The following is a 12675-nucleotide window of genomic DNA, read 5'->3' as shown; positions in this document are numbered from 1 at the left end:
CAGGGTCTAATTAGATTGTTGAATCTCACTATATTGCTAAGACTGTCCTCAAACCTGTGATCCTCTTGTCTGAGCTTCCCAAGCAGTGGGATTACAAGTGTGCCACCACACCTGGCCTATTAACTTATTACTTCAAAGTAATATTCCAAAACTAAGTGACAGTCTTAAAAGATCATCCTATATGAAACTATAGAAAAGCTCCCTGCCAACTTCCTCAAATATTGCAGTTCATTTTGCATTTAGAAGAGTTAAAGATTATCCAAGGAAGCTAGATACTGTTGCACAAATGAGTAGTATTCAAATAAAGGAAGCTGGAAAGACACCAAACATAAAAGCTCAGGCATCAAATACAATCACATAATGTACAATGAATAAGTTACTGCAATCAGATTTAGGCAGCTAGCTTCTCTTGCCTCATGATTCAAATGAAGAAGAAAAATTAAATATTTTGCCACAGGACATGGATTATTTCTCAGTATTAAATTTTTCTTGAGGGTTCAGGTTATTGTTTTAAATCACTCTTTTGTTAAATAACAAGTATACCAAGAAGATCTCTAAAATTTTTCTTACCCTTGTGTACTAGAAAATACAATTTCCCTTCTCTTCCAACCCTCTTCCTCTTTCCAATGAAAGATAGAAGAATTAAAAAGATTAGAAAAGCATGACAATATAACGAACTTTTCTTGATCTAAATTGAAATGCCAATAACCGGGCGTGGTGGTACAAGCTTGTAATCCCCGCGCTTGGGAGGCAAAGACAGGAGGATCGTGCAGGTTCGAAGCCAGCTGCGTGCGCTGGCTTAGGAGACCCTGTTTCCAAAAATAATAAATAGGTCTGGGAGTGTAGCCCGGAGGTAGAAGGGCTTCCAGGAACCCCAGTACCACCAAAAAAAAAAAAAAAAAAAAAAAGAATAAATTGAAATGCCAAGCTGGGCATGGTAGCTTACACTTGTAATCCCAATACTTGGGAGGCAGAGACAGGAGGATCACACAGGTTCAAAGCCAGCCTCAGTTACTTAGTGAGGCTCTCAGCAACTTAGTGAGACCCTGTTTCTAAATGAAATACAAAATAGGTCTGGGAATATAGCACAGAGGTAGAAAGCCTGTGGGTTCCTTCTCCAGTACCACAATAAATAAATAAATAAATAAATAAATAAATAAGTAAATAAATAGAAATGCCCATCATAAAATATCTGCCAATCGGGCCTCACCAAATACATTCATTATAGTATCTAAATTTAAAAAGTTTTGTTATATCCCAGTTTTCATTAAATCTATAAACAGATTTAGCCTAATGGCCAAACTAACTGAAAGTAAATACACACGCTTCTGTGTAAAAACAACAACAAAAAAACTTTAATCCCCATTAGAAACAATATTTAAGGACTATGTTGTGTATAACTTAATTATAAACCAATAATTTAAAATCTTTCATACTTACATAATCTTTCATTTTTTTCAGTGATCAGAAGTTGCAATAATAAGCTCTTCCCTTACTAAAATCAACTAGAGAAAGATTATATATTTCTAAGAAATCACCATCATTTTCCATATATAGTCAATTTACAACAGTCAGATTTTTTTTGAATGATTTTGAATATTCAAGGTAATAGAAATGGTGTTTTTCAATGTAGATCTAATGATACCTTTCAAATAGCAAGAGCATAAAGCTTGTTTCCCCACTTTCATTATACCACTTACAGGAATTTATTTGCTTTTGTACTAAAAGCAGAAAGCATATCAAGTTAAATCTATTTCTATCAATCAGAATTATATTTGTCACTATTTTGGTGAGACCAGGAGAAAGAGACAAATTGAAAATCATTTTAAAAAAACATTACCGCTTAGAATCACTTTTAAAATAAAAGTCTCATCCATTGACACAGGGTAGAAAGACAGTACAATCACAGAAGGACGGCTGGCACAAACATGAGACCCTCCAGATCCTTTCTCCATTCCACAGACTCCACTGTCAGGCAAGCTTTCCTTCTGTGCCCATTACTTTCAAACACCGCCTCTGTGCCCAACTTAATGCATAACAGTACTTTTACACATTGTATCTTAATCTTAAACCTTGCAAAATAACTATTTTATTTATTTATTTATTTATTTATTTATTTATTTATTTATTTATTTATTTATTTGTGGTACTGGGGTTCCTGGAAGCCCTTCTACCTCCGGGCTACACTCCCAGACCTATTTTATATTTTTTATTTGGAAACAGGGTCTCTTAAGCCAGCGAGGCGGGCTTCGAACCTGTGCGATCCTCCTGTCTCTGCCTCCCAAGCGCAGGGATTACAAGCGTGCACCACCACGCCAGGCTCGATCCCCTCTTTTAAATTAGGATAACTGTGGGACTTGATAGCCCAAGCCTATAATCCCAGTACTCTGGAGGCTGACATAGTGGGATCACAGGTTCACGGTAAGCCTCAGCAACTTCGTTAGGGCCTCTACTACTTAATGAGACACTGTTTAAAACAAACAAAAAAAGAGGTTCAGAAAGAATAAGAAATTGCCTACTATCACACATCTAGTGAGAGACAGACAGATGGACACAGACACAGAAATGAAACAGGTCCTTCTAATTTTAAAATAACTTAACCTTCTAGGTATTGTCATCTATCCTAGAAATCCAGACCCTAGAACTACTTCTATAATGCACCAACTCTCCCTAAAGGTGATGTACATTACACACCTAGCTTTCCAAGGAAAGAATCCAAATTACAAATAACAACCTTTAACTGAAACATACACAGATGCTTTAACCTAGTTATAATGTATATGTAGTTTCCAAATACACTTATTATCTCTTTACATCACCATAGAAACTCTAAAACTGATTTAGGAATATTATTCCTGTTTTGTAAATAAAAAATCAAGATGTTACAGCTTCTTCCATATAGTAAAAATAAATATTTGTTAAATGAATAAGACCCGAATAAGCTTGTTCAAATTAATAAAACAGATTTCATACCCAGATATCTTTTAATTCTAAAACAACTTATCAACCGGGCGTGGTGGCGCTCGCTTGTAATCCCCGGGCTTGGGAGGCTGAAACAGGAGGATCGCATGGGTTCGAAGCCAGCCTCAGCTACTCAGTGAGGCTTCCAGCAACTTAGTGAGCCCCTGTTTCCAAATAAAATATAAAAAAGGTCTGGGAGTATAGCCCGGAGGTAGAAAGCCTCTGGGTTCCACCTCCAGTACCACCAAAAAATAAATAAATAAATAAAATAAAATAAAACAACTTATCTCCATAAGCTATTTTCACAATTACACAATACTCAGGGGCATTCTACCTCTGAGTCACACTCCCAGCATTAAATACACACACACACACACACACACACACACACACAATACACACTATATATATATATATATATATATCTATATATATATATATACTATATATAGTATATATAGTATATATATATATATATAGTATATATATATATATAGTATATATATATATATATATATATATGTATATATATAGTGTGTATTGTGTGTGTGTGTGTGTGTGTGTGTGTGTGTTTTACTGAAGGTGGAACCACCCAGGGGCTTTACTACCTTTGGGCTATACTCCCAGACCTATTTTACACTTTATTTGGAAACAGGGTCTCACTAAGTTTCTGAGAGCCTCACTAAGTTGCTGAGGCTGGCTTCGAACCTGTATGATTCTCGTCTCAGCCTCCCAAGCACTGGGATTACAAGCATGCGCCACCACGCCCGGCTTCTTATTTAATATTTTGAAACAGGGTCTCACTAAGTTGCTGATGCTGGCCTCAAACCTGGGATTTCCAGTTTTAGCCTCTTAAGTGCTGGGATTATGGGCATATGCCACCACCCCCACAGAGGATATTGATATAATCATTCATTAATTTAATCACTTACTGATTTCTCTCAAAGTAACTGTATTTACTGAGCACTTACCATGTGCCAGAAACCACAATTTTACTAAAATGTACTGTCCAGCGTCTCATTTGTTCTCCAGAACTTTGCAGAGGTCATCTTTATCCCCAACAGATACATGAGAAAAAAGAAGCTGAGAAAGGTTAAACACCTCTCTGAGGCTAAGTAGTTAAGCCAGGAGTCATTTCCATGTGAAAGAAGTATAAGTACATGTACACATATGAGCATCTTTTCTTTCTGTATTTCCATGAACCAGTCAGTAGTCTACCTCTCTATACTAGGAATGAACAAGAGTCTAACCTTACATTGTTCTAAATATGCATATTACTACTCAGGCACAATGGCTCATGCCTATAATTCCAGTGACTAGGGAGGCCAATGCAGGAGGATTACAAATTTGAGGCCCTTCTGAGCAACTCAGGTAGATTCTGTCTCAAAATAAAAAATAAAACTAAAAGAGGTAGAGACCCTGGGGTTCATTATCTAGAATGACCCCAAACAAACAAAACATACAAATACACACACACACATACACCAAACCTCATTAAAATGTGCACAAGAAAAAATGAAAAGATACACACTAAAATGTTATCAGTGGTGGTATATGCACTTTTTATCTTTATTATGCTTTTCTGTATCATGAAAGTATATCACTATCAGAAAATTTAAAATATGCAAGGAAATCTCTTAATTTAAACGTTTAAGTGATCACAGCAGTGGTTTTTCTTCCTTCAATTTGATCCTTCTTGTCACACACAAAAGAGAATGATATTTTTAACTTAACATACTAGGGCACATGGAGGTACATAGTTAAAGCTATTCCCAGCAGAAACAACTGGGCCAAGGTTGAGATCAATATTACCAGCAACCCAGTTAAGAAGTTTTACCTTACTGAGTCAGATCAGCAAGTTAAAAAAAAAAAAAAATCTAGTTGTGCATTGTAGTTTATACACATAGAATCAAAGTGATATAATTATATATGCATGCAATTTTTCCTGGAACTTCCCTCCCCAGCTTACCTTCCCTCCCCATACCAGCTAGCGCAAATGGTAATGATACATTCATATGCAATCATAACATTATTTGATCTCCTTCTTCAAACCTCCCTTCTCCAACCCCCTTCCATTATTCTACTGGTCTCTCCTCCTTTTCATGAAGTCTCTTTTCTTTCCTATTTCCTCTCTAGTTTCTACATAAGAGAAAACACGTGGCCCCTAATTTTCTGAGTCTAGCTGGTCTCAGCAAAAGCAGCATTTTATTTATTTACTAATTTATTTTTATTTATTTACTTATTTATTTTTTTGTGGTGGTACAGGGACTTGAATCCAGGAACTTTCTACCTCTGAACTATATCCTCAGCCCTATTTTCTTATTTTGAAACAGGGTCACACCAAGTTGCAGAGAATCTCACTAAGTAGCTGAGGCTAGCCACGAACTTTCAATCCTCCTGTCTCAGCCTCCCAAATACGGGATTACAAGCATGTGCCACCATACTTTGCTAAGCAGCAGTTTTTTGTTTGTATGTTTGTGATACTGGGATGGGACCCAGGGGCATTGCACCTTTAAGCTACACCCACCAGCCCTATTTTTTATTCTTTATTTTGAAACAGGTTCTCGCTGAGTTGCAAAGGACCTCATTAAGTAGCTAAGGCTGTCCGTGAACCGTGATCCTCCAGTCTCAGCCTCCCAAATGCTGGGATTACAAGCATGCACCACCATGCCTGGCTCTTTTAAAAATAAAAATAAAGCACAGACTAGAAAAAAAAAATGTCAGCAAATGATGTACATGAGTACAGTTTTGCAATGTGAATTTTACCTGTATGACTTAATCTTGTTATATGTCACACTTTTATTCATCGTATGACAACCACACTGCTTGCCTTGCCCTTCTGTGAACATGTCTGGGAGACTCCCACACTAAGGACTTTACATTGGCTAACGCCCTTGTCTACAAGGCTTTCTCCCATAAAATCCAAATCACTAACTTCCTCACCTACTTCATGGCTTACCTTCTCAGTGATCTGATCTTACAAATAACTTCCCTAACATACTCCTGATTCTCATTTCCCTACTTTTTCCCCTCGTAGTACTTAATAAAAATCATTACAGAATCACTATAAGATGTTGTGCTAGAAACTAAAATCTGAGAATAAGAAAAGATAATACCTTTTGCTACTTTGGGTTCCATAAAATTGTAATAGAAGCATTTAGTAACAACACCTCCCAAGAGTTAGACATATTATTCCTTAGAAGTTAATAGGAAAATAGGGATGTTAATAGCGGGTGATAAGCAGTGATTCAGGATTTGGCTCAAATTACTAAACTAAGCATTCCTCTATATAGCTTTCTCTTCAGTCTACAAATCTCAAGTTATCATTAAGGGGAAAAATATTTTAAATTAATTCTAGAAGCTACTCTAAGGCACAATTAAATAAATACACTGGATAACTTCTGAAACAAGAAATAACACATGCTTTAATATATAGCATGTGTCTTTATAGTCTTAAAACAAAATTAGTCTTTGAATCCATTCATTCAAAGGTTAAAAACTAACACCAGGGGCAGTCCTTCACTCCCATAACCCCAGTATTTGGGAAGCTGAGACAGGAAGATTGAAGAAAGTTCAAGGCCAACCTGGTCAGTTTATGGAGACACTGTTTTAGCACTAAAAAATAAAGGCTGGGTGTATAGCTCAGAGATAGAACCTTAATCTAGGTTTAATCCCCACTACACTTTCCCACACACAAAAGAAAAGCAGAACTATTTTACATCATGGCGCACATTTAATTGTGAGGAGATCATAAGACTCCCTATGAGAAATGGTATAAATTCTTATAGTAAATACTCCTGCTATCTAAAATTCTTGAAGTACTTGTTTTCGAAAGCACTTTGACTACAAAAATGATAACTAGCTTTTCTTCATTTTTAGCTCTCAGAATGTGAAAAGGGTTTGCCAGCTTCTTTAGGACTAATTCTGACATTTAGTCACATCAGCAAACTAGACCCAAGACTTCTGTTTTAAAAAACAAAACAACAATAACAAACAGAAACCCACAAATATTCAATTCATGCTTTACAGAAGCATGAACTTGTCACCAGTTACCTGATATTTTACTGGACTTGGATCCGAATTCTAGTAATGAAGTCAAAGGAACAAAAAATGTCCAAATTTTTTCTCTCAGGATTACTCTAAAATCATAACATTAAACTTGCACTTGAATCTATTCTTTAAAGAGAGACTTCAGTGCTATTACTAATTTTTAAAAGATGGCATTTCCTCCTACATTTTCCAAAACTTCAACTACAACAAAGTAACTAAACAACAGGCATTTAAATATGAGAGTATCTTGCTAAAGGATCAAGACATCAGAACTCTGTTTAATATTTTGCTCTGTGGGTAAAATCATGTTTCTGTCACACTAAACCTTGATATGATGTATGGCTACACTGCATCGTAAAAGTATACTTAAAAAAAAAAAAAACATACCTACAGTGTAGTTAGTAAAATTACCTGTGGAAGGTGGTTTATAAGTATGTTCTTAAGTATTTGCCTGCTTATTATATTAGTAACCTTCAGGTCTATACACTCAAGTGACTTTTTTTAAAGAAAGTTTTAAACAGTGTCTCTTTAAATTGCTGAGGCTGGCCTTGAACCTAGAGCCTATGATGCTTCTGTCTCAGCCTCCCAAGTAGTAGAATGACAGATGGTACCCAGCTCAAGGCCCTTCATGATCTGAAAGAAAGCATAGAGAGCTTGGCCACAACATCACCAAGGACTTACAGAGCATTAGCCTTTGATTTTTATCTGTATAAAAAGACAGATCAAGACCTGAGACCCAGATGATTACAGTGTTAAGTAAATGGAAGACCTGTATATCTCTTCTTTGCAGTGCTGCCTCTTGAATGAACACTAGTGAACAAAGGAATAATACCTTCAACTGTTCTTAAACTCTGTCTTCTGAATATACTTACACTGAATTACTAGAGGAAGAGTGAACAATTTTTGGAAAAGAGGACAAATAACATGAATAAATAATATATATAGAAATACAGAAATATAAGTGCTCGATAAATATAAAAAATAATTAACCCTGATTGTAATGAAAGAAATAGAATTTTTACATTAAATACCATTTTTGTTCTACCATTGGCAGATTATAAAAATGTTGTTAATTCCAGTGTGAAGAAGCAGGCATACTCATTCACTGTTTGTAGGAATACATATTGGTACAACTTTTCAGTAGGGCAATTTGGTACCATGTATTAATCAGAAATTCTAAATAAGTCTGGCGTGGTGGCGCACGCCTGTAATCCCAGCATTCAGGAGGCTGAGACTGGAGGACTGTGGTTCGCGGACAGCCTCAGCTACTTAGTTCGGGCATAGGGTGATTAGGGCTAAGCTTATACTCTTCAAACGTAATTATCAAGATATTAATTAGAAAACATCTTTAACAAAGCATCTGGAGAGTAGAGAATTAAAAATCTGTGAACAAAGCCAGGCATGGTGTGGCATGCCTAGAATCCTGTACTTGGGAGGCTAAGACAGAAGACAGGAGGTTTGAGGATAGCCTCAGAAACTTGAGACTCTCAAAAACCTAACAAGACCCTGTTTCAAATAAAAAATAAAGCCAGTCGTGGTGGTGCACACTTGTAATCCCAGCATTTGGGAGGCTGAGATAGGAGGATCGTGGTTCACGGACAGCCTCAGCTACTTAGTAAGGCCCTTTGCAACTCAGTGAGACCCGGTTTCAAAATAAAGAATAAAAATCAGGTCTGGGGGTGTAGCCCAGAGGTAGAATGCCCCTGGGTTCCATCCCCAGTACTGCAATAAGTAAATACATAAATAATAAAAATGGCCCGGGTTATAGCTCAGAGGTAGAATGTCCTTGGGTTCAATTCCCACCCACCCCCAATATCTGTGAACCATTGAAGTTATTTGCAATATATGAACCAACCGCATTCCAATTTAATCTTATTACCTCATTTTTTCAAAACTCTTATTCACATCCGATACAGAAAGAACAATACTAAGAATTAAACATAAAATGATCATTTTCAAATCTGAGCAAACCTATCTAGATACAAAGATAAAGTTCATGTAATAATGTATATATATTATATACATATTTTTCTGATATATGTCAAAGCTCATGAAAAAGTTATCGCATTTAACTTTTGTCTTTAGTCATACAGAAATGCTTTTTATGCATAGAGTGCTATGTTCTAAAATGCTTTTAAAAATCAAGGAAAACAGAGCTATTTATATCGGTAACTTCAGGATTATGTTTCAGCTGTTATCTTAAGAACAAGAGTAAATTTAAGAAGATGTGACTCTTTCAGGCTGATGTATAGAGTGCCTACAATTCTCTATTGTAATTAGAGAATGGCCTATTTGGAACAGGCCATTTAAGGAAAAAATGATGACCTAAGTGGGAACTTGAGTTTTCTATGTCTATACATGTGGGAAGGAATAAACTTTAAGTCTAAGGGAAGCTGGATGAGGAAAAAAAGACACTAGGGTATAAAAAATAGAGGACGTATTCATTAAATACTGAGAGACTATATTTATTAAATAGGTGGGATACTAAGTAAGCAGGTTCCATCACTAGGACAGAATTACGTCAGATAAGTAACTCAAAGTTTGATTAGATAGATGTTTTCTAAATATTGGTTAACTGGTATAAGATTATTACAAGTAGGTAAACACTGTGTTCAAATTGAATCTAGTTTGACTTGTAATTCTGGTTTTATTAAACCTTTTCTGAAGCTGTATTTTCCAGTCCACTAATCTTTATGGGTATTCTGTAAAATGTCTTCTAGGCTTCTATTCCTCTATGTCTGCTTAGAAAAATACATAAAATAATTTTAGTTAAGTCAGGGCTTTATTTAGGGAAAAAAAAAAAAAGTTCCTTTATGTACCTAACAGGATTGGTAGGTTTTCTAGCAAAAGCATAAATTATTTCTCCTTCCTACACTTGGCTCTATAACCAAAGAATACTGTTTGATGAAAGTCTGCCTGATGTTTTCCTATTCAATGTCTCAACTTTCCTTTCCAATGTTTTAAGATTTTTTCACCCTTCATACTTTTCAACTTAAAAATAATTTGTAACAGACAACTCTTAATTCAAGATATTTTATGGATAAGGAAAATATTAGTAACTAGTGTCCTTAAGGAGGGAGTGGGCTCTAATCATAGTATTATTAAAACACTTCTAGAAGGAAAAAAGAATTACAGTGTATAACAAAATCACCACTAAAAAGGTACTACACTGACTATTTTCCTCTCTACACAAACCATTCATTATTGCATACTTATAAGAAGTGGCAATGTGTTGGGTTTGGTGGCACATGCTTGTAATCCCAGCTTTCGGGAGATGAAGACTAGAGGATCGAGAATTCCTGACAGCCTCAACTACTTAGGAAGCCCTTCTCAACTCAGTAAGACCCTGTTACAAAAAAAAACAAAAAAAACTAAAAAATAGGGCTGGAGGTGTAGCTCGGAGGTACAATACCCCTGGGTTCCATCCCCGAAAAAAAAAAAAAAAAAAAAAAAAGAAGTAGCAATGAGATATTACATCATGTACTATTGTACTATTGCCATGTATATACAACTTCCAATCTCAACAGTATTTTGACATTTCATATAGTTTTTATAGTGCTTTTTCTGAAAAGGACCAACTGCTGTATATGAACTGCTGTATATGACTTTTAAATATGGCTTGCGAGTCACAAAGAGAAAAAAAACTATTTCAAATACAAGTATTAAAACTATCATACGACATAGTGGAATAAGCACTGAAAGTCAAGAAACCTGTCTCTGGGGCTAAGGATGTATTATCTCATTGGTAGAGCGCTTGCCTAGCACGTGAAAGGCTCTGGGTTCAACCCCCAGTACTTGAGAATTATGTTTCTTAAATTTTAATGGAAGTGTTTTTTACCCAATAATTTTCACATTAAATCTGGCTTTCTATAAATCTACTACAAGTAACTGTAGTATAATAACAGCCCAATTAAACGCAGTCATTTTGCCATATGGAATTAGCCTTTCACTCTTGTCTCAATTTGATCTGAATCCTGGGTAGCTTCGGCTGCACAACCGAGATGTACTTTGAAAAGATGGGGGACGGAGGGGAAAGATTCTAAGATAGAATGATGCTGAACAGATTAAGAAGCTAAGTAATGAGTGCGTGTGTATGCAGAAGAGCCGGACATTCTTAAGGGCACTAAAGAAGAACTATGCTTCCGTGGGGGAGGCAGGTGGTAACAAGATTTGAAGGAGGCCTTGAGCCTGTCAGATAATCACACCCTCCACATTTTCAAACCTTATTCCCCCAAACCAACCTCCAGTTCCGGGTTCCCAACCAATCCTAAGAAGCCACAACAGAGGGCTCGACCAACCCGGGCTCCGTTTCAGAGTGAGATTCACGAGATTCCAGCACCTGTGGGTTTCTCACACACTACCAAAAGGAGAGAGTGAGAAACAACACTAGATCTATCCTCTGACCATTCACATTCAGGCCACCACTAGGTCCACAACGACTCGACATTGAAACAACCCCCATACTTCGGGGGCAACGTGAGAGCTCCTCGCCGGGCCCTCCCACGTACCACTCCCCCAGGGCTAATCCTCCTCCTCACAGGTCCCAACCCCCAAAAGTGATTCTCAGGCCTAGGGGACCCCGGGCCTAGGAAGACAACCGACTGATGGCGAAAGTGAAGATAGCCGGGGAGGATGCACTCCTCACCACCCAAGAAAAGACAAGAAAGGAGGAGCAGCCGCGCTCCCCCTCGGCGAGGGCGGGAGGCAGTCCAAGAGCCAGTCGAAGGGTCTGTCATTCCCCCACTCACTCACCAGGAGCAGCAGGGAGCATTTGAGGTCGGGTAGGGGCAGGAAGACCGCAGGATTCATGGTAACGCTGGGGTCCGCGGCAGGGACAGGCTTTAGCGGTTGGGACTGGGCTGGGCTAGGAAAGGACTGGGCTCCGGGAGCCGGCGGCGGCGGAGGATCCTCCCGGCAGCTGCACCTCGTCCTCTCGACCCGGAGCTCCAGCGGCGAGCACCCGGGACAACTTCCAGAGAGGCCTCGCACGCCCTCACTTCCGGGTCCTGCCCACCCCGGGGCACATCGGGAAATGTAGTCGTACGCATCCTCCGCCGAGCGCGTCACGGGACAGCTGGAACTTTCTTTCCCAGGGTGCCCTTGGCCCAGGTCCTCGGAGCCCTCTGCGCGCGGGGCCCTGTGGGATTGAAAGGGCGGAGGGCGGTGTACCTCTGTGTTTCCCAGGGTGGGAACTACAAATCCCAGAAGGCTGGGCGGCAGAGCGCCACAGGCCGACTTCAGAGGGGCTCGCCAGCGTCAGCGCCCTAGGGTCGGCCTCTAGGGTGTAGTGTCTTGGCCTGGCGGGAGGGGCGGCCCCGTGGGGGGGTCGTGGTCGTGCCTCCTGGAGTCGCCCCCGGGACGTCAGTCCTGGAGGAGGCGAGGGTGAGTAGGAACGGGCTTGGATGGGGAGGCTCCGATCGATGGGTGTGCACCGCCCTGGCCGCTGCCGCAGAGTCGGGACCCTCCTGAGCTGTGGCCTTAGCCTCCATCACTGCCCTCCTAGCCTGCTGCCTCTTCTTTCTTCGCTAAACTTTCCATTATAAAATGGAAGCCACTCCTCAGGGCCTCCAGGAGCCAATGGCTTATCCCTAATTGTTTCTGAGGGCTCTGGTAAAGAGTAGATCTGGTAAGGGACAGGAAAGCACGTTGTAAACAGAAAAAAGT

General features: G+C 38.9%; 1 protein-coding gene across 1 annotated transcript in view; it reads right to left on the bottom strand.

Annotated features, from left to right (window-relative positions):
* Window positions 1-12023, bottom strand: part of ERP44 (endoplasmic reticulum protein 44) — a gene marked incomplete at its 3' end in the record, with an annotated part of 79035 nt that extends 67012 nt beyond the window's left edge. Inside the window, exon 1 of the mRNA XM_080708507.1 lies at window positions 11764-12023. Coding sequence (XP_080564633.1) covers window positions 11764-11820 — 57 coding nt within the window. The 5' untranslated portion in view covers window positions 11821-12023. The remainder of the gene's footprint in view (window positions 1-11763) is intronic.
* Between the last annotated feature and the right edge of the window lie 652 nt (window positions 12024-12675).

Source organism: Muscardinus avellanarius, assembly GCF_963383645.1.
Source record: "Muscardinus avellanarius genome assembly, chromosome: 13".
Classification (NCBI taxonomy): domain Eukaryota; kingdom Metazoa; phylum Chordata; class Mammalia; order Rodentia; family Gliridae; genus Muscardinus; species Muscardinus avellanarius.
Note: the sequence above shows the minus strand (reverse complement) of the source record. Positions and strands in the feature narration are given on the sequence as shown.